Source organism: Leucoraja erinacea, chromosome 37, assembly GCF_028641065.1.
Source record: "Leucoraja erinacea ecotype New England chromosome 37, Leri_hhj_1, whole genome shotgun sequence".
Lineage (NCBI taxonomy): Eukaryota > Metazoa > Chordata > Chondrichthyes > Rajiformes > Rajidae > Leucoraja > Leucoraja erinaceus.
This window is the reverse complement of record NC_073413.1, coordinates 12,113,220-12,134,208: the sequence shown is the minus strand read 5'-3', so window position 1 is coordinate 12,134,208 and position 20,989 is coordinate 12,113,220. Positions and strand designations below refer to the sequence as shown.

Here is a 20,989-nt window from a genome sequence, read left to right as displayed (position 1 = left end):
TTGCTACAGCAGCTGCACAACTGGCTGCATTCTTACAGAGCCTGGTTATTCTGATTGTGAAATAAAAACAGAACATATTGTTGAGGCTGCCCAACATGTCCGGCTACATCTGTGGAGGGTGAAGGTAGTCAAGTCAAGAGAGTTTATTGTCATGTCGTAGATAGGACAATGAAATTCTTGCTTGCTGCAGCACGATATAGTAAGCATAAATACAGAACAGTTCAGTGTGTCTATATTAGCATAGACCATATATATACACATAAATAAACAGATGAAGTGCAATAGGCTGTTATAGTTCAGAGTTTGTTTGACGGTGGGTTTAATAGCCTGATGGCTGTGAGGAAGAAGCTGTTCCTGAACCTGGATGTACCAGATTTCAGGCTCCTGTACCTTCAACCTGATGGCAGCGGGGAGATGAGTGCGTGGCCAGGATGGTGTGGGTCCTTGATGATGATGCCAGCCTTTTTGAGGCAGCGACTGCGATAGATAGATCCCCTCGATGGTGGGGAGGTCAGAGGCGATGGTGGACTGGGCAGTGGTCACAACTTTCTGCATTCTCAACAACAACCCTTCATCAGAACTGGAACAGTGAGAGAACATGTGTTTAATGTTGCAGAGAAGGGGGTGGCCGACAAGAATGTCTTATCTACTGCAACAAAGTCTGAAGAAGGGCCCTGACCCAAAATGTCCTCTGTCCATTTCACTACACAATGTTCCACCAGTTAGTTGCTCATGATTCTAGCATCTACAGTACAGGTGTCAGAGGCAGTGGGGAGAAGGCAGGAGAATGGGGGGAGAGAGATAGAACAGCCATGATTGAATGGCAGAGTAGACTTGATGGGCCAAATGACATCATTCTACTCTTATCCCTTATGAGGAGTCTCCAGTCTGAAGAAGGGTCCCATCCCAAAATGTCTCTGTCCTTTCCCCTGCACAGATGTTACCTGACCTGCTGAGTTCCTCCAATACTTTTATTTATTTTTTGCTCAAGATTCTAGCATCTGCAGCTTGTTGTGCTCAGCCAGGGTATCCTAGCTGACGGAACTGAGAGATACTGAACTGAACAGTAGCTGGATACCTGAAGTAAACGGTGGCGCAGCGGTAGAGTTGCTGCCTTACAGCGAATGCAGCGCCGGAGACCCGGGTTCCATCCTGACTACGGGCGCTGTCTGTACGGAGTTTGCACGTTCTCCCCGTGACCGCGTGGGATTTCTCCGAGATCTTCAGTTTCCTCCCACACTCCACAAAGACTTATTGGTTTGGTAAATGTAAAAATTGTCCCTAGTTGGCGAAGGATAGTGTTAATGTGCGGGGATCGCTGGTCGGCATGGACCCGGTGGACTGAAGGGCCTGTTTCCGCACTGTATATCTAAACTAAACTAATACTTAAAATATTCAGCAGAACAGAGGAGAAACATGGTGGGAGAATAACCTTTACATATGGGTGAATCATTGTGGCTCAACTTATATTGAGCCTCCTGCAGAGTCAGGGTGTTTTTTCAAGACATATTTCACAATCATGGTGCCACACATTCACACAACACTTTCATTTCTTATTTTTCGGCTTTTTTTTCTAGGAAAGAACACACAACGGTACAGCACGGGAAGAGGCCCTTTGTCCCACAGTGTCTGTGCCAAGTTAAACTAACCTCTGTCTGCATGTGATCCATTTCCCTCCATGTCCACGCGCCTATCTAAACTCCTCTTAAACACCTACCTCCCTCCATCACCATGTTTTAAAAAAAAACATTTGGACAGATACATAGATAGGATAAGTTTGGAGGGATACGGGCCAAATGCGGGCAGGTGGGACCAGTGTAGAGGGGGCATGTTGGTCGGCGTGGGCAAGTTGGGCTGAAGGGCCTGTTTCCATGCTGTATGACTATGACCACCCCTGGCAACACGTTCCATGGAGAACAAGCTTGCCCTGCACATCTCCCTTAAGCTGTTTCCTCTAGACTTTGACATTTCCACCCTGGGAAAGATATAAAAAATGACTGACATTTAATTCTTACCTCTCTGGATCACTTTTAGATGTTGTCATGCCACTGATTGTCTTTTCGAGGTGATTGGAGCCTAATTTATTTTTATCTGCCTCCACATTTGCAGCAAGTCTTTCCAAAGAGATGACAAGATCCTTCCCAAAGATTACTCTGCCACCCCCACCCTCGTTCCCCCCTCCGTCTAACACTGATGTGTGCTAGGTTGTGATTTCCCACTCTAACTCAAATTAGTTGAAATATCAGACAAATCGGTCCGGACTTTCCTTTTTAGGACTCAGCTGTTCACAGCCTTAATCAGCTGAGCTGTCAAAAGAGCTAGGTTTGTTTTGAGCAATGCTGTCATTCATTTCTCATTGCACTTTTGCAGAAGTTATTCCCTATTTTGGGGTAGTTTAGTCTTTGAGTATTATCTCAAATTTAAACAGAAAAAGCCTCATGAAAAGAACCTTCCTGTTGTGAGAAGGAACATTGCAAAAATAATTGCTTATTGTTCCTGAATGTGTAGAGTGGAAAATCACAGCTAATTGTTACAAAAAATGACAAACTTGATGTCTGTGGGATTTAGAATTTTCTTACGTAAGTCTTTGATTAATACGGGTGTCAGGGGTTACGGGGAGAAGGCAGGAGAATGGTGTTAGGAGGGAGAGATAGATCAGCCATGATTGAATGGTGGAGTAGACTTGATGGGCCCAATGGCCTAATTCTGCTCCTATCACTTATGTCCTTATGAGCTTAAGTGTATAACACTAGTTAGCATCAAGGAATTTCACATGAAGCGACTGGTTGTAATTCTGTGCTATTAGTTCTATTTGCTTGAATCTGCTTTCTGAACAAGCAGTTGGGTCTTATGGGTGACTAGGAGTATCGATGCCAATAAATTCTGCAAGTCCTCCCCAGAAGGACTTGAGTTAAACCTCTTCCCTTCCTGCCGTTGTGCTTGAGTGGAGAGGGAAGGGCCGTGACACAAGGAACTGCAGGTGCTGGAATCTTGAGTAAAACATAAGTACTGGAGTAACTCAGTGGGTCAGGCAGATTCTGTGAGGCAGCAGCTCCACCAACGATGGAAACATTTTCTCTAGTCTATCACTTGCCACTCCTTTATTAAGTTATTTATTTCAATGCGTGGTCTGCTGACACTAACGTGGGAACTTTGCGTTGTGTGAACTGAACTATAATTGGCTGATGTTTTATCCTCAACAAACTTTATTGAGAAGCTTTATTCTCCCTGAAGTGAAAATTGCAAGGGTTTTCAAAAAGAGTTTAAAATAAAAGCTGTTAACATGCATCTGCATGAAAGGAAGTTTGACAGCAAAGATGTCAAGTTGGCGGAGGGTGGGCCAGGGCCTTATGAAACCAGTGGTATGAAAGTGCTGACACTAATTATATGCCTCTCCCCATCCGCAGTGTCAACTGAAACACTGTATAACCAATATCTTTCCAACAAAGTATTATGGACCAAACAGTGTGCAGGAAGGAACTGCAGATGCTGGTTTAAACCAAAGATAGACACACAATGCTGGAGTAACTCAGCAGGACAGGCAGCATCTCTGGAGAGAATGAATGGGTGACATAAAAGATAGATATATAAGGTTGTGTGAAGGTGTGAAAACATTTCATTGTTGAAGAAAAAGTATCATGATCTTTCTAACTTTTTGTGGTACCTTTGTGTAGAGATTTGCCAGCACATCTGGGTTTATGTTGCCAGATGTGGTGGCAAATCTTTGTAGATGAAGGTACCGCCAAGAGTTAGAAAGGCTGTGATACTTAATCTTCACCAGTGCACTGAAATGTCACCTCCCATTAGGTGCTGAAGTGGAGTGTCTACTCACTTCAGGTGAGGACACTTCTGTGCTTCATTGAGACTTCCCTTCAACTTCCAACCATTCACTGGGTGCAAAAAGCTGGAGTAACTCAGCGGGTCAGGCAGCATCTGTAGAGAGAAGGAGTGGGTGACGTTTCACAGAGTGCTGGAGTAACTCAGCGAGTCAGGCAGCATCTGTGGAGAACATGGATAGGTGACGTTTCACAGAGTGCTGGAGTAACTCAGCGGGTCAGGCAGCATCTGTGGAGAGAAGGAGTGGGTGATGTTTCACAGAGTGCTGGAGTAACTCAGCAGGACAGGCAGCATATCAAGCAAAATGGGGGGGGCACAAGGAACTGCAGATGCTGGAATCTTGAGCAAAACTCAAAGTGCTGGAGGAATTTGGGGGTGTTCAGGTGGCATCAGTGGACAACATTGCCTGTCCATTCTCCACAGATGCTGCCTGATGTACTGAGTTCCTCCAGCATTGTGTTTTGCTCTATCTCGGGCTCCACCAGCACAAACACTGCTGGTCTGCTTGTGTGTGTACACCTCTGGATGATGGTATGGTATGATGGAATGTAATATTTCATCTACTGTAATTCAGTATTCTGGTTCCTATTTGATGAATATATTTAAACACTGCCCCTTTGGGCTGCAGTGATGCTTTATTTACCCTTACAAAAAACCCCAAGTTTCCTTCAGCATATGTTTATCTTGTTGCCTCGAAGCTGCCAGGTGTGAGCAGCCTGGGATACTGCACTGGTCGCTTGGTGAATAGATCATCGATGATTTAACAAGAGCTTTGACCGCAAATCTTGCAGCTTGATCGTTGGGAAAGAGATAGTTGATGTAAGCCAAGTTACAAAAAATAAAATGATGCAATTTGCAGCGGGTTAATGTGAGCTGTGTTGTAAGCCCCTCACTGTTGGGGTGGGTGGGGTGGGGGAGGGCTGTGCTGTGGCAATGGTTGGCTGGTATCTGTCTGTGTGTTATTTAGTTTGAATGCAAACAGTCCTCAGGAAACGGACAGTTTCCAGCTTTCCTGTGGTAAAGCCTTGTTTCCTGCCTGATACACACCCTGCCACTGCCGTGCAGCACAGTTGGACTCAAGGCCTGTTGCTCCATTGCAAAATGGATTGCAAAATTGGTTTGAGTTTCAGTTGAAGGCACTTGTCCTTCCATTGTTCTCTCCTGTGTTCACCCGAGCTGAGTTTGTTTCCACATCCATCAGCTGCCCCTTGCGCTGCGCTGCGCCCACATGGACAATCCTTGCATCAAACTGTGTCTTACAATCCTCTTAGATCATGGCGGCCATCACTGGCCATGAAAAGCTTTTAGTCACCTGGCGTTAGATATGCATCCTCTCCAGGAAGTGGTCGTACAATGATTGGGAGCAGGAAACCTTGCTGATATTCCTCTCTTGTTTTTCCTCTCTCCCCTCCGTTCAAACTCTTTTGGTGAACTTTCAAGAGCAAGTATCTACGGTGAGCACCATGTCAGGCGTGTTGTGCTTGGCATGCTCTCAGCAGAGGTGACCGAACAGCAACAAGCAAACTGCAAATTTAATTGTATTCCAATAGTTGCATGAAGGGTTTTGGATTGCCGACCTCCCCATGTTGCACAATGCCATTGACTGTATCAATGCTAACTCAATGCCTTACATTGTGCAGGCAAGCCAGGACCACAGTGATTTACCTCCCTCAGTGTTAAGCAAGTCTGAAACTCTTCAGTAATGATCACATTAGTTAATGCACCATATCCAGCGAGCAGTCATAGCTTGATCAACATGTGACAATCTATTTTGCTCAATATTGTTCAGCTTCTGCATGGGAAATGAGTCAAGAGCTGTTTTCAGAATGTTTAAGAAGGAACTGCAGATGCTGGAAAATCGAAGGTACACAAAAATGCTGGAGAAACTCAGCGGGTGCAGCAGCATCTATGGAGCGAAGGAAATAGGCAACGTTTCGTCTGAAGAAGGGTTTCGGCCCGAAACGTTGCCTATTTCCTTTGCTCCATAGATGCTGCTGCACCCGCTGAGTTTCTCCAGCATTTTTGTGTACAGTCCTGCTGTTTTCAGAATGCCTGGTTCATCGCACTGTTTCAGTTTAGGTGTCCTGGAAGGGAGTAGCAGCATAACAAAAGGTAATGCTGCCACCCAGGATGCTGGAGGTCAAACTCTCAGTGACAGAAGGCATCTTCCAGTGTACTGGAGTACAGAAGAAGGGGCAGTGTTTGAAGAAGGGTCTCGGACCGAAACGTCACCCATTCCTTCTCTCCAGAGAAGCTGCCTGTCCCGCTGAGTTGCTCCAACATCTTGTGTCTAGGATGGATCTCATAGCTTGCTTTCGATAGCACGATTATAACCAATTCTCCCACAATAACCTCAAAGGTGTTTGACCTCATTACGCCTCATTAGGGGGCAGCACAGTGGCGCAGTGTTAGAGTTGCTGCACCAGAGACCTGGATTTGATCCTGACTACAGATGCTATCTGTGCAGAGTTTGTACATTTTCCTCATGACCTGCCTGCGTTTTCTCTGGGTGCTACGGTTCCCTCCCACACTCCAAAGATGGGCAGGTCTAGTCTGAAGAAGGGTCTCTACCTGTAACATCATCTATTCCCTTTCTCCAGAGATGCTGTCTGTCTGAGTTACTCCAGCCTCATGTGTCTACCTTTGGTTTAAACCAGCATCTGCAGTTCCTTCCTATAGGCTTGTAGGTCAATTGGCATCTGTAAATTGTCCCAAGTGTGTGTAGGATAGTGTGTGTGTACGGGATGATCGCTGGTCAGCATTGACTCAGTGGGCCCATGGGCTTGATTCCACGCTGTATCTCCAAAGTCTAAAATGTCTCCAATGACACGACCAGACACACATACACACGCACGCGCACACTCAAGCATGCACACACACACGCACACACACACGCGCACACACACACACACACACACACACACACACACACACACGCGCTCGCACACACACACACACACATGCACACACACAAGCACACACACAAGCACACACACGCACACACACAAGCACACACACTCATGCACACACACACACGCACACACAAGCATGCACACACACATGCACACACACACGCGCACACACACACACATACATACGCACACACACACTCCCCCACACACACACACCCTCCACCACACGCTCACACACACATACACGCACACAGACACACATTCACACACACATGCACACACACACGCGCGCACACACACGCACACACATACACACACGCGCACACACACACACACACACACATACACACACGCGCGCGCACACGCACACAAACGAGGTCTAAATGGTCTGGAACAAATGACTCACTTCCTGACTCTTGAAACCCTTCCATTTGCAAAATACAAATCCAGGAATATGATAGAAATCTCTTCCCCGCATTAACAAATTCCTGTTAATACCCATCATGTTTTCAAAACTTATGATAATCCAAATGAATGATTGCTGTTAAAATGAGCCACACGCAGCCATTTTGAGTGCAGCAAACCTCTCGGTACAGTAAGGTGATAACAACTTTGGTGGATCTGCAAGCAGCGGGTAGAGCCACTGCCTCTCAGCGTCAGAGACCTGTGTTTGATCCTGATCTTGGGTGCTGTCTGTGTGGAGTTTGCACTTTCTCCACGTGACCACGTGGGTTTCTCCGGGTGCTCCAGTTTCCTCCCACATCCTAAAGAGATGCGGGTTTGTTGGTTACCTGCCCTCTGTAAATTTCCCCTAGTGTGCAGGGAGTGCATGAGAAGGTGGGATAACTGAGAGCTGGTGTGGACGGGTGATCAATGGTCAACTTGGTCTCGGTGGGCCAAAGGCGGTTTTCATGCTCTCTCACTGAACCGAGTTGTATGCTCAGTGCGTCTTGTATGAAGAGTGGATGGAGCACCTCATCTTGAATTCAGTCCATAAACTCCCATCCCAGGGATCAGTGGATCTGGTTGAGAACATTACCAGACCACTGTCACTGTGGCGCAGCGGTAGAGTTGCTGCCTTACAGCGAATGCAGCGCCGGAGACCCGGGTTCAATCCCGACTACGGGTGCTGTCTGTACGGAGTTTGTGTGTTCTTCCCGTGACCACGTGGGTTTTCTCCGAGATCTTCGGTTTCCTCCCACAATCCAAAGATGTGCAGGTTTGTAGGTTAATTGGCTTGGTAAATGTAAAATTTGTCCCCAGTGTGTGTAGGATAGTGTTAGTGTGCAGGGATCGCTGGTCGGCGCGGATCTTGCCTCTTTCTGCGCTGTATCTCTAAACTAAACTAAACCACAGTGCTGTTGAGAATGCAGTTGCTTCTCTAAACCAGTGGTTCCTTTTGCAAAGCAGATTATAAATGTCAAGCCCGCCATTGACAAATGCCAGGGTCCTTGATGGTAGCGCATATTGTGCAAGTTACGGGTATAGTGCCTGCACTCTGGATAATAATAATAATAATAATAATAATAATAATATATTTTATTGTCATTGCACATAACTGCAACAAGATCTGGTATGCAGCTTCCATCCGATAGTCATAACTTAAACAACTAATAACATTTAGATACCCCGAGAAACATGATTTATAAAAAAAAAGCACAGTAAAACAGTCTAAAGTGCAAATAAGCCACAGAGGGTAGTTGAGGCCAGTTCATTGGCTATATTTAAGAGGGAGTTAGATGTGGCCCTTGTGGCCAAGGGGATCAGAGGGTATGGAGAGAAGGCAGGTACAGGATACTGAGTTGGATGATCAGCCATGACCATATTGAATGGCGGTGCAGGCTCGAAGGGCCGAATGGCCTACTTCTGCACCTAATTTCTATGTTTCTATGTCTGCCGGGTCGATGTGAATGAATACAATTCATGGGGGGTGGGGGTGGGGGCACTCAGCAGGGCCGGTTCAGAGCAGCGATAGCTCTGGGGATGAAGCTGTTCCTGAGTCTGGAAGTGCGGGCGTAGAAGGTAACCTTGTGTCTGTATTCTCTAAAGTTATTGCTACTCTCTCGCCCAGCTTGTTCAGTGGATGCCCGTACATTTTAGCCTAGTTCACTGGCACGATGGTGCTGTGGCTCGCTACCATGGGGTTTTCTAACCTCAGTCAAGATTTGTACGTTTGTGGTTTAATTCTCCATTTGTGTTTTATTTCTGAAAGTTGTGCTCAGTAGAAGGGCTTTCACAGAACACGACACCTTTGAAGGCTACAACCGCACTCAGCACCTTGTTTGATGTGGTATAGATCAAAAACTGAGTGGAGCTGTGTCAGCCCCAGCCAGCATCTTTGCTAATTGTACTTGCTGCCCTGTAGCTGCAGTCTGAAGCTACAGTGGGATACTGTAGAACGCACATCCCCCAACTAGACTTGACCGATCATCTGAATTTAACGTTTTGGCAAAATTGGGCGGTGAATCTGTGGAATTCTTTGCCACAGACGGCTGTGGAGGCCACGTCAGTGGATATTTTTATGGCAGAGATAGGTTCTTGATTAGTACGGGTGTCGGGTGGGTTATGAGGAGAAGGCAGGACAATGGGGTTAGGAGAAAGAGATAGTTCAGCCATGATTAAATGGCGGAGTAGACTTGATGGGCCGAATGGCCTAATAGTAATACTGCTCCTATTCCATATAATAATAATAATAATAATAATAATAAATTTTATTTATGGGCGCCTTTCAAGAGTCTCAAGGACACCTTACAAAAATTTAGCAGGTAGAGGAAAAACATGTAAGGGGAATGAAATAAATAGTAGAGACATGACTAGTACACAAAGTAAAGACAGAATTCAATACAAAACACAGTATGAGGCAATTAATGCACAGATGAAAAGGGAGGGGGACGTGGGGCTAAGGATAGGCAGAGGTGAAGAGATGGGTCTTGAGGCGGGACTGGAAGATGGTGAGGGACACGGAATTGCGGATCAGTTGGGGGAGGGAGTTCCAGAGCCTGGGAGCTGCCCTGGAGAAGGCTCTGTCCCCAAAACTGCGGAGGTTGGACTTGTGGATGGAGAGGAGACCAGCTGATGTGGATCTGAGGGACCGTGAGGGTTGGTAGGGGGAGAGGAGGTCAGTGAGATATGGGGGGCCAGATGGTGGAGGGCTTTGTAGGTGAGGATCAGGATTTTGTAGGTGATCCGGTGGGAGATGGGAAGCCAGTGAAGTTGTTTGAGGACTGGAGTGATGTGATGCCAGGATTTGGTGTGGGTGATGAGTCGGGCGGCTGCGTTCTGGACCAGTTGGAGTCGGTTGATGTAGGTGGAGCTGATGCCAAGGAGAAGTGAGTTGCAATAGTCCAGTCGGGAGGAGATGAAGGCATGGATGAGTCTTTCAGCAGCGGGAGGTGTGAGAGAGGGTCTGAGTTTGGTGATGTTGCGGAGACCTTATAAGCCCAGGTTGTTTGGACCATCAAGACGTAGTCTCTTATTTTCCATTTGAACCATCCAATCTAATGGAGATGCAAAGAACTGCAGATGCATACAAGTGCTGGAGTAACTCAGTGGAGGAAATGATTTGATGATGTTTCAGGTCGTGGCAATCACGGCACAGTGCACATTGGTAGAGTTACAGCCTCACAGCGCCAGAAACTTCGGTTTGACCCTGACTACGGGTGCTGTCTGTACGAAGTTTGCACGTTTTCCCTGTGACCGCATGGGTTTTCTCAGGGGGCTCCAGTTTCCTTCCACATTCCAGAAACGTGCAGGTTTGTAGGTTAATTGACTTCTGTAAATTGTTCCTTGAGTCCAAGGAAGGGCTAGTATACAGGTGATTGCTGGTCAGCACAGACTCGGTGGGCCGAAGGGCCTGTTTCCACCCTGTATCTCTTAACTAAACTAATGGCTTGTGGCCACTGTAGCATTTCCCCTCCCCTACCCTGTGCCCCACCTGGCCTCACATCCATTTATTCAGTTGCCCGTTTGAAGTTGTTTTAAATCTCGTTCCATTGCTGGACCTGGGAGCAGAACTAAGTTCATTCCAGCGTTTGATTTGTTTCCTCTGATAATTGACTTTTCTGACACAAGAAACAGTTTATATACTTTTTAAAAACAGTGTATTCATCTTCATGCTTTTAAATACCTCTTTAAAATCTCCCATTAAGCTTCTGGAAAATGATCTTAAATTCTTTGTTCAGTTCCTGTTACATCTGACCTGGGAATACTTCTGGTCAGTGCTACCAATTAAAATATCGTTTGTTTCATTTTTCCACTCATCCTCTCCATCCCCATGGTTTCATTTAAAACGTACAGTGTTCTCGTCTGTTTTGCAGCTCTTTATAGCTCATTTTTACTGTTAACATCGAGAATATATTTTAATCTGGGGTTTTTCACTTTCTTCCCCCCAGAGTGTCACTGGATTTGGGCGACAAATGATAGAGAAAACGAAACAGCTGGTTGAATCGAAGTACACCATTGCAAATGGCTACAAAGCAGATGCCAAGGTAAGTCTGGCCCATCTGAAGAAGGGTCTCGACCCAAAACGTCACCCGTTCCTTCTCTCCAGAGATGCTGCCTGTCCCGCTGAGTTACTCCACCTTTTTGTGTCTATCTTCGTTTTAAATCTCCACATCTGAGGAAGGGCATTGGAATTTAGAAGGATGAGAGGGCATTCTTGCTATTGAGGTAGTGCAGCGTAAGTTCACGAGGTTAATTCCCGGGATGGCGGGACTATCAAATGTTGAAAGAATGGAGCGGCTGGGCTTGTATACACTGGAATTTAGAAGGATGAGAGGGGATCTTATTGAAACATATAAGATTATTAAGGGATTGGAAATGCTAGAGGCAGGAAACATGTTCCCGATGTTAGGGGAGTGCAGAACCATGGACCACAATTTAAGAATAAGGGGTAGACCATTTAGAACGGAGACGAGGAAAAAGCTTTTCACCCAGAGAGTTGTGAATCTGTGGAATTCTCTGCCTCAGAAGACAATGGAGGCCAGTTCTCTGGATGCTTTCAAGAGAGAGTTAGATACAGCTCTTAAAGATAGGGGAGTCAGGGGATATGGGGAGAAGGTAGGAACAGGGTACTGTTTGTGGATGATCAGCCATGATCACATTGAATGGCGGTGCAGGCTGGAAGGGCCGAATGGCCTACTCCTGCACCTATTGTATATTGTCTAAACCAGCATCTGCAGTTCCTTCTAACCCATTGAAGGCAGGCAGAATGGCAGCAAACACCCAGCGTGTGTGCCAAACATTTCCTTCATTCTCTTCATTGTAGTTTTTCACTGTACCTCGGTACACGTGACAATAAACCAAACTCATCCTTCCGTGGAAAGTAGAAGCACCAAGCCCACTCCTCCTTAACAATATATCACCCCTGCCTTCTTGTTCCCCTCTCGTCAGATTATTTATGGTGACACAGATTCTGTGATGTGTAAGCTGGGGACACAGACGGTGGAAGAAAGCATGGCACTCGGTCGAGAGGCAGCTGAGTGGGTCTCCAGTCACTTCATCCCCCCTATTAAACTCGAGTTTGAAAAGGTGAGTGGAAATGTTTTTGGGTGTAATTTAGTTTAAATGAGTTGAAGGAACCTTGGGGACCTTGTCCAGTAATCAGTGCACAGACATCACAGAAACATGCAGGCACGTGCTTTAGGTTCCAGTGGTCAGCAGATGGCCTGGGACCATACCTTCATAAGTTCTAGGAGCAGAATTAGGCCATTCGGCCCATTGAATGTATTCAATCATGGCTGGTTGATCTTTCCTTCTCAACCTGCCTTCTCCCCAAAACTCCTGACACCCGTACTAATCAAGAATCTGTCAATCTGAGCCTTAAAAATATCAATTGACTTGGCCTCCACAATGAACCATGAAAGAAGCAAAAACTGCAAAAACAGATTGGATATTTATGGTAAGCAATGTGTGTTTTTCGTTTTAAGTAGAAACATAGAAAATAGGTGCAGGAGTAGAGGCCATTCGGCCCTTCGAGCCTGCACCGCCATTCAATATGATCATGGCTGATCATCCAACTCAGTATCCTGTACCTGCCTTCTCTCCATACCCCCTGTTCCCTTTAGCCACAAGGGCCACATCTAACTCCCTCTTAAATATAGCCTATGAACTGTGGTCTCAACTACCTTCTGTGGCAGAGAATTCCAGAGATTCACCACTCTCCGTGTGAAAAATATTTTTCTCATCTCGGTCCTAAAAGATTTCCCCCTTATCCTTAAACTGTGACCCCTTGTTCTGGACTTCCCCAACAGTAGGAACGGTCCATATCTTTGACATCAATTGGTCAATGTTGCCGTAAATGTAACGTCCATCGATGCTTCTGTGTCTGCCTCACATATTCAGATTCTTCATGGCTCACAAGCCTCTGGTAGAGAATTCCAAAGATCGACAAGCCTTGGGGAGATAACATTCTTCCTCACTTTAGTGCTAAGTGCCAATTCTTATCCCGAGTGGATGCTTGCTAGTTCTTGTCTTTAGTAGTTTATGTTTTATTTCAGAATTGTAGTTTTTACTGGGGAAAACATACTTGTGACATTTACCCTGTCAAGCTCCCTCAGAGCCAGGTCACATCCCATTCTTCCAACACTCCTGAAGAAGGGCATATTTTGTTCACGAGCCCAGTTCTCTCATCTCAAAAAACAATCCAGTAAATCTTTGCTGTTTGTTTAAGTGCGCAGTGGTACAGTTGCTGCCTTACAGCGCTTGCAGCACCAGGGACCTGAGTTCTACCCCGACTACGGGTGCTGCCTGTACAGAGTTTGTACGTTCTCCCCGTGACCTGCGTGGGTTTTCTCAGAGATCTGCGGTTTTCTCCCACATTCCAAAGACGTGCAGGTTTCTAGGTTGATTGGGCTGGAATACATGTAAATTGTCCCCAATGTGTGTAGGATGGTGTTAATGTGCGGGGGTCGCTGGTCAGTGCTGGCTCGGTGGGCCGAAGGGCCTGTTTCCGCGCTGTATCTCTAAACTAAAATAAGATGTAGATTGGAAGAGGAGACAAATTCCAAAATAATTTAAAACACTGAAGCCCAGGTCCAAACATCCGGCCATGGGGATGGAATTGATGCCAAGGAACGGATCTTCTTGTGGGTAATCAAAGTCACTCCACTGGAGGAAGTTAGTTTGAATGTTGGTTTAAAATATAATAACGGCTAATACTTTTGGAAAATCTTTCTTTCAGGTGTATTTCCCATACCTGCTCATCAACAAGAAACGCTATGCTGGTCTATATTTCTCTTCAAGCCCAAACACCCATGATAAGATGGATTGCAAGGGGATAGAGACGGTGAGACGAGATAACTGCCCATTGGTGGCCAACCTGATCAACACCTGCCTTCAGAAAATCCTAATTGACAGGTAACTATTAATAGGCATCATTTCTTATGTATCTCAATTTGGAGGGTTTACAATTCACCAAATGCTTACATTACCACTGAGATGAGAGCCTGTGGGTTGTAGAAAGGGTAACATTTAATTTGCTCTTGATTGCTTCATAGAAATATAGAAACATAGAAATTAGGTGCAGGAGTAGGCCATTCGGCCCTTCGAGCCTGCACCGCCATTCAATATGATCATGGCTGATCATCCAACTCAGTATCCCGTACCTGCCTTCTCTCCATACCCCCTGATCCCCTTAGCCACAAGGGCCACATTGGGCCTTCATACACAGTTGCTTTATTGCCAACCTGAATATTCAAGCTGGTGCCAAAAGAGATGAGGCACTCAGGTCTTGTGTTTATGGAACATTGAACCAACCCCATTGTGACAATTCTTTAATAAATTGAAGGTGGATCTGGCCCCTTTAATTGTATTATTCAGCCCCTGTGTGGTCATTCCCAGAGTTGTGGTTGTCTATGACCTCAGTGAGATCCTACACCATGTGAGGGCAGAACTTCAGCAATGGACCACCACAAGCACCATGCAAGATCTGATCCAAGTAGCTGGGGGTTATTGGTTCAACTTCAACGGTTTAGTTACGAATTGTTTCATTATCCACATGCACTTCATTTTTACCACTACTAATTGAAACATAAAATCGTTGAAGATACGCAAATGGACCAGGTTCCATCTGTGGAGGAGACATAGTCATTGTTTCAGATTGATCCTGGAACCATCCCAGGCTGCGACCTTATTCCTTGGAATGTAGGTTGCAGGTGGTTGCAGGAAGTTGCAGGTAGTGGAAGCAGGTAGGGAGACTGACAAAAACCTCCGGGAAGCGCACGGAAACCTTGGGTAGGGCGCAAAGTCTCCAGAGGTTTCCATTCAGGTTTCCTAAGTGGGACAGGGGCATTAGGAATGATTTGCCAGAGGAGGTGGTTGAGGCAGGTACAATAACAACATTTAAAAGCCATTTGGACAAATACTTGGATTGGAAAGGTTTAGAGGGATATGGGACTCGCGTAGATGGGGGGGGCATGGTGTTGGGCAAGGATGAGTTGGGGTGAAAGGCAAGTTTCCGTACTGTAACTGTTTAAAGGCCACAGCCTGCTGTTTGCCATCCGACTTTGCACTCATTGCAAGTTGTACTCAAATTTCACCCTGCAATAAGTTACAAAATCAGAGCATTCAGATTGAGTGACCGCATTATTAATAACTTAATTCTCATAGTTCTGCAAAGTGATGCTTTCTTTCCATGAAAGCACATTTCCTGTGTGTTCCAAGGAACTACCTACAATACAACACAATACAATACAATACAATTTATTTGTCACTTAAACCACTTAGAAGCTCAAATTAAATGTTGTTTCTGCAGTCATACACACAAGAAAAAAAGACCCAAGACACAACACAATTTACACAGACATCCATCACAGCGCATCTCCTCCTCGCTGTGATGGAAGGCAAAAATCTTATCTCTCCCCTGCACTTCCCTCTCCCCCCGATGTCAGAGTCAAAGCCCCGGCGGGCGATGGCAATTGTCCCGCGGCCATTAACGCCACGCCGGGCGATGCAAGGCCGCGCTCCGGGTCTTGTTGTTGGCGGCCCCGGCAGGAGAGAGTTGGATGTAGCCCTAGGGCGAATGGAATCAAGGGATATGGGGAGAAAGCAGGAACAGGGTACTGATCATTTTGAATGGCGGTGCTGGCTGGAAGTGTCGAATGGCCAACTCCTGCACCTATTTTCTATGTTTGTCCTAACCTTGCCATCGTTGCCAAAAACATTAGCCATGGCTAATGATGGGAACTTTCTATAGCTCGTCGAATGTCAGTGAAGGCTGGGCAAGTGGTGATAATCAACCTGCCTACCAAGACCTCAGTGATTGCACCTGTATTATCCACCAGGGACCCCCAAGGAGCAGTGGAGCACGCCAAGGATGTTATTTCTGATTTGCTATGTAATCGGATCGACACCTCACAGCTGGTGATTACCAAGGAGCTGACTCGGACGGCCGATGAGTACACGGCGAAGCAGGCACATGTGGAGTTGGCAGAAAGGTAGGAACGCATTCATCTCCATCTGCCTTTCTCTGCACCTCAACTTCCCTTGAGGTTGATCAGTGTTGCTGGGATCTAGTTTCATGCATGTTGGCAGCTTTTTAGTTTAGTTTAGAGATACAGTGTGGAAACAGGCCCACCGACTCCACGCCAACCAGCAATCCTTGTACACGAACACTATCCTACACACACAAGGGTCAATTTACAATTTTAACCAAGACAATTAACCTACAAACCTGAAGGTCTTGGAGTGTGGGAGGAAACCGGAGCATCCGGAGAAAGCCACGTAGGCCGGGGGAGGGAGAACGAACAAACTCCATAAAGACAGCACCATTGGTCTGGATCAAACCCGGGTCTCTGGCGCTGTAAGATAGCAACTCTGCTGGTGTGCCACCATGCGGACCATTCTCCAGAACCTTGCTCGAATGTCGTTCTCCATGCATGAGGTTATGTGGTAAGTGTGCGCATGTTATTGGGAATGCAGGCCAATCCAGTTCTGTTCACTCCCAATCCCCTTCCTGGAGTATTTCCCTTGTGGATCACTGATTAACAGTTATGGTGCTGATCTGGCTTCTGTTATCTGCTCTGTCTAGCAGTGGTGAAGGTTTTAGATTGTGCCCTAAGAAATGAGACCAGCGAACTTTGCAAAACACAAAGTACTGGAGGAACAGCGGGCCAGGCAGCATCTTCGGAGGGAACGGGCAGATGTCATTTCAGGACAGGACTCTTCTTCATAATAATTGCCGAGTCAGTCTAAAGAAGGGTCCCATCCTGAAACATCTGTCCATTCCCTCCACAGATGCTGTCTGACCCGCTGAGTTCTTCCAGCACTTTGTATTTTGCTCAAGATTCCAGCATCTGCAATTCCTTGTGTCTGTCTCCTTCTCCTTATTTCTTTTACCACAATGAGGCCACTTGCAAACTGGAGGAACAGCTTGGGTAGCTCACAACCTAACGGTATGAACATTGAATTCTCCAATTCTAGATAACTTGCCTAATCCACCCTCCCTCCCTTTTCCCCCTGTCTCTTTCCTGTGCCACACCTGGACTTGTACCCATTTTCCCCCTCCTCCTTCACTTCCACCTAAATTCCTTCCTCCAGCTTCACAATTCAACTCTGGCCTTTGTGAACCCATCTGCCGTTCAAACCCCCCCCCCCCCCCCCCCCGCCCCCCCACCTGTATCTATCTACTACCCGCCAGGCTTCTTCCTGCCCCTCTTCTCTTCCCGCTTTCTCTCCGCTCCCGCCACCCACGCCACCACAATCAGTCTGGAGAAAGGTTCCATGTTCCGAGGGAGGCACGGTGGCGCAGCGGTAGAGTTGCTGCCTTACAGCACTTGCAGAGCCGGAGACCCGGGTTCGATCCCGACTACGGGTGCTGCCTGCAGGGAGTTTGTACCTTCTTCTGCATGTTTTTTCTCCGAGATCTTCGGCTTCCTCCCACACTCCAAAGATGTTCATTGGTTTGGGTTTTTATATACTTAGTATAAGTGTAACCTGTCCCTGGTGTGTGTAGGCTTGTGTTAATGTGCGGGGATAGCTGGTCGGTGAGGACTCGGTGGGCCAAAGGAACTGTTTCTGCACTGTATTCTTAAACTAAACTAAACTAAATAATACAGCCTGATCCCCTGAGTTATTTTGATGTCATTTGTTTCTGGGATGTCAGGACTGTCTTATGAAGAAAGACTGGATAGACTTGGTTTATACTCTCTAGAATTTAGAAGATTGAGAGGGGATCTTATAGAAACTTACAAAATTCTTAAGGGGTTGGACAGGCTAGATGCAGGAAGATTGTTCCCGATGTTGGGGAAGTCCAGGACAAGGGGTCTCAGCTTAAGGATAAAGGGGAAATCCTTTAAAACCGAGATGAGAAGAACTTTTTTCACGCAGAGAGTGGTGAATCTCTGGAACTCTCTGCCACAGAGGGTAGTCGAGGCCAGTTCATTGGCTATATTTAAGAGGGAGTTAGATGTGGCCCTTGTGGCTAAGGGGATCAGGGGGTATGGAGAGAAGGCAGGTACGGGATACTGAGTTGGATGATCAGCCATGATCATATTGAATGGCGGTGCAGGCTCGAAGGGCCGAATGGCCTACTCCTGCACCTAATTTCTATGTTTCTATGTTTCTGATATAAATCCAAGTTATTTTGTGTAGTTTTAAGACAGAATGTCACTTCCCAACTATCTCCTCCCTAAAACACTAATTTCCAAGGATAAATGACAAACCTAATTTCCTTCGCTCCATAGATACTGCCTCACCCACTGAGTTTCTCCAGCATTTTTGTCTACCGTTAAAATAAAGTTATCATTAGTGGCGTACCTGTACAAATAAGAGCTGAATTGTCAAATACGCAAGTCATTACAATGATGGGAACTGTTATCTTCTTTGAAGAGTGTCCATTATGAGGAAATGTGATGAAATAATTACAAGTGTTTCACATCGAGTCACTGTCAGCTTCAGGTATCGCATCAAATTATTGAAGTATTACTTTTTAATCAGAAACGAGCAGACTTTGTCAGCGGCACGTTACAAGGGCAGGAATATTTGCGTTTGGAAACTCATTTTATTTAGTTTCCAGCGAGTTGCCAGGATCGTTGACCTGTATCTTTCAGGAAATGCAGAAATAGCAGCTTGAGGCTTGGTCACAGCAGCTGCAAGACCAGAAGTCGTTGCGCAAAAATAAAAAAAGTTGCTTTGAGATCAAATTGCTCAGATTTCCTGTGAGTTTGTTTTTTTTTAATATTAACAGCAGATTGGGAGAAGAGTCAGTAACCCCTCAAGTCTGTAACAAGAAAGATTTATATTGTCGTGCAATTTCTTTGGAACGCCAGAGGTTGAGGGGAGACCTGATAGAAGTGTATATAATGATACACAAAAAAGCTGGAGAAACTCAGCGGGTGCAGCAGCATCTATGGAGCGAAGGAAATAGGCAACGTTTCGGGCCGAAACCCTTTCCTTCGCTCCATAGATGCTGCTGCACCCACTGAGTTTCTCCAGCTTTTTTGTGTAACCTTCGATTCTCCAGCATCTGCAGTTCCCTCTTAAACACTGTATATAATGATAGTTGGATAGACAGGTCAGAACCTCTTTCCCCAGAGGGGAAATGTCAAAGATTAGAGGGCACAGCTTTAAGGATGGAGGGGCAAGAACTTGGAAGGTATGAGTATCTTTTACACAGAGTGGTGGTAGAGGCTTTAGGATAGGCGCATGGATATGGAGGGATATGGAGCACGTGCAGGCAGAGGGGATTAGTTTAACTTGCCATCATGTGTGGCATGGACATCGTGGGCCGAAAGGCCTGTTCCAGTGCTGCATCTCTAAACCAAAGATACTAGAGGAGCTCTTCTAATATCATTGCTCTAAACCATCGCAAGTTGTACCACACACAATCTCCAATAATATTCCTGACTTTAATATGTACCTTCAGTCTGTCGGTGTTGTGCCAAAATTCGGGAATGCTGCTGGGATCGGGCGGATAAGCTGGGGGGGTATGAATGTTGTGTTGCACTGGTGTGGGGCTTGCAAGATAGAGCAGAGACACTTTACCTGTACACCATCACCTGCCTATATGGAAGGAAGGCACAGGCAAGTTGGGTTTAACAAAATAGGCAGTGCCGACTTTAGAATCTAGAGATACATCGTGGAAACAGGCCCTTCGGCCCAACGGATCCATGCTGACCAGCAATGTCCATGTACACTAACACTATCCTAAACACTAAGGGAAATTTACAGAAGTTAATTAACCTACAAACCTGCCTGTCTTTGGAATGTGGGAGAAAGCCAGAGCACCTGGAGAAAACCCACGTGGTCACAGGGAGAATGCACAAATTCTGTACAGACAGCACCCGTGGTCAGGATTGAACCTGGATCTCTGGCGCTGGGAGGCAGCAACTCTACCGCTGCACCACCCCCGCCAAATATTGATGACCCAATGTGATTTACATGTTGGGTGAATGGGCAAATGTATGGCAGATATTATTGGAATAATATTAATGTGGGTAAATGCAAGGCTATTCATTTATTTTCTAAAATCACAGCCAAATTATCCATGTCGGAAGGAACTGCAGAAGCTGATTTACATTGAAGATAGACAAAATGCTGTAGTAACTCGGTGGGTCAGGCAGCATCTCTGGAGAAAAGGAAGAGGTGACGGGGTTGGGTCTGAATGAAGAAGAGTCTCGACCCAAAGTGTCCCCCCATTCCTTCTCTCCAAAGATGCTGCCTGTCCCGCTGAGTTACTCCAGCATTTTGTGTCTACCTTCTGAATGGTGAAAGTTTGGAGTGGTGAACGGTGAGAATCCCACCGGCTTTAAGAAGACTACTGTTATCTGGATTGATTAGATCTGCACTCACTGTAGAGTTGAGTAGAATGAGCTGGAGATCTCATGGAAACTGGTTAAAGGTAGGCTGATCCCGATAGATGGGGAGTGCAGAACCATGTAGAAGGGGCTAGTGGAGTCAAGGGATATGGGGAGAAGGCAGGCACGGGTTATTGATAGGGGATGATCACAATGAATGGCGGTGCTGGCTCGAAGGGCCGAATGGCCTCCTCCTGCACCTATTTTCTATGTTTCTAAGGTAGGCTGATCCCGATAGATGGGGAGTGCAGAACCAGAGGTTACAGCCATTTAGTACCAAGATCGGGAGAACCTTGTTCATCTCTGGAGTGATGAACCTGTAAAACTTTCTACCACAGAGATATTGAAAGCCAAATGTATAGAAAGGAACTTCAGATGATGGTTTACACCGAAGAATATGCTTGAGAAATGAGTTGACACGTTTCTTGGTGCCAAAGAGATAGAAGG

The 20,989-nt window shown here is 46.1% G+C and overlaps 1 protein-coding gene across 1 annotated transcript in view; it reads left to right on the top strand.

Annotated features, from left to right (window-relative positions):
* The window catches only part of pold1 (polymerase (DNA directed), delta 1, catalytic subunit), a 97,728-nt gene that overhangs the window by 45,907 nt on the left and 30,832 nt on the right, over positions 1 to 20,989 (top strand). Inside the window, 4 exon segments of the mRNA XM_055663422.1 lie at positions 11,141 to 11,236; positions 12,141 to 12,278; positions 13,930 to 14,105; positions 16,031 to 16,183. Coding sequence (XP_055519397.1) covers positions 11,141 to 11,236; positions 12,141 to 12,278; positions 13,930 to 14,105; positions 16,031 to 16,183 — 563 coding nt within the window.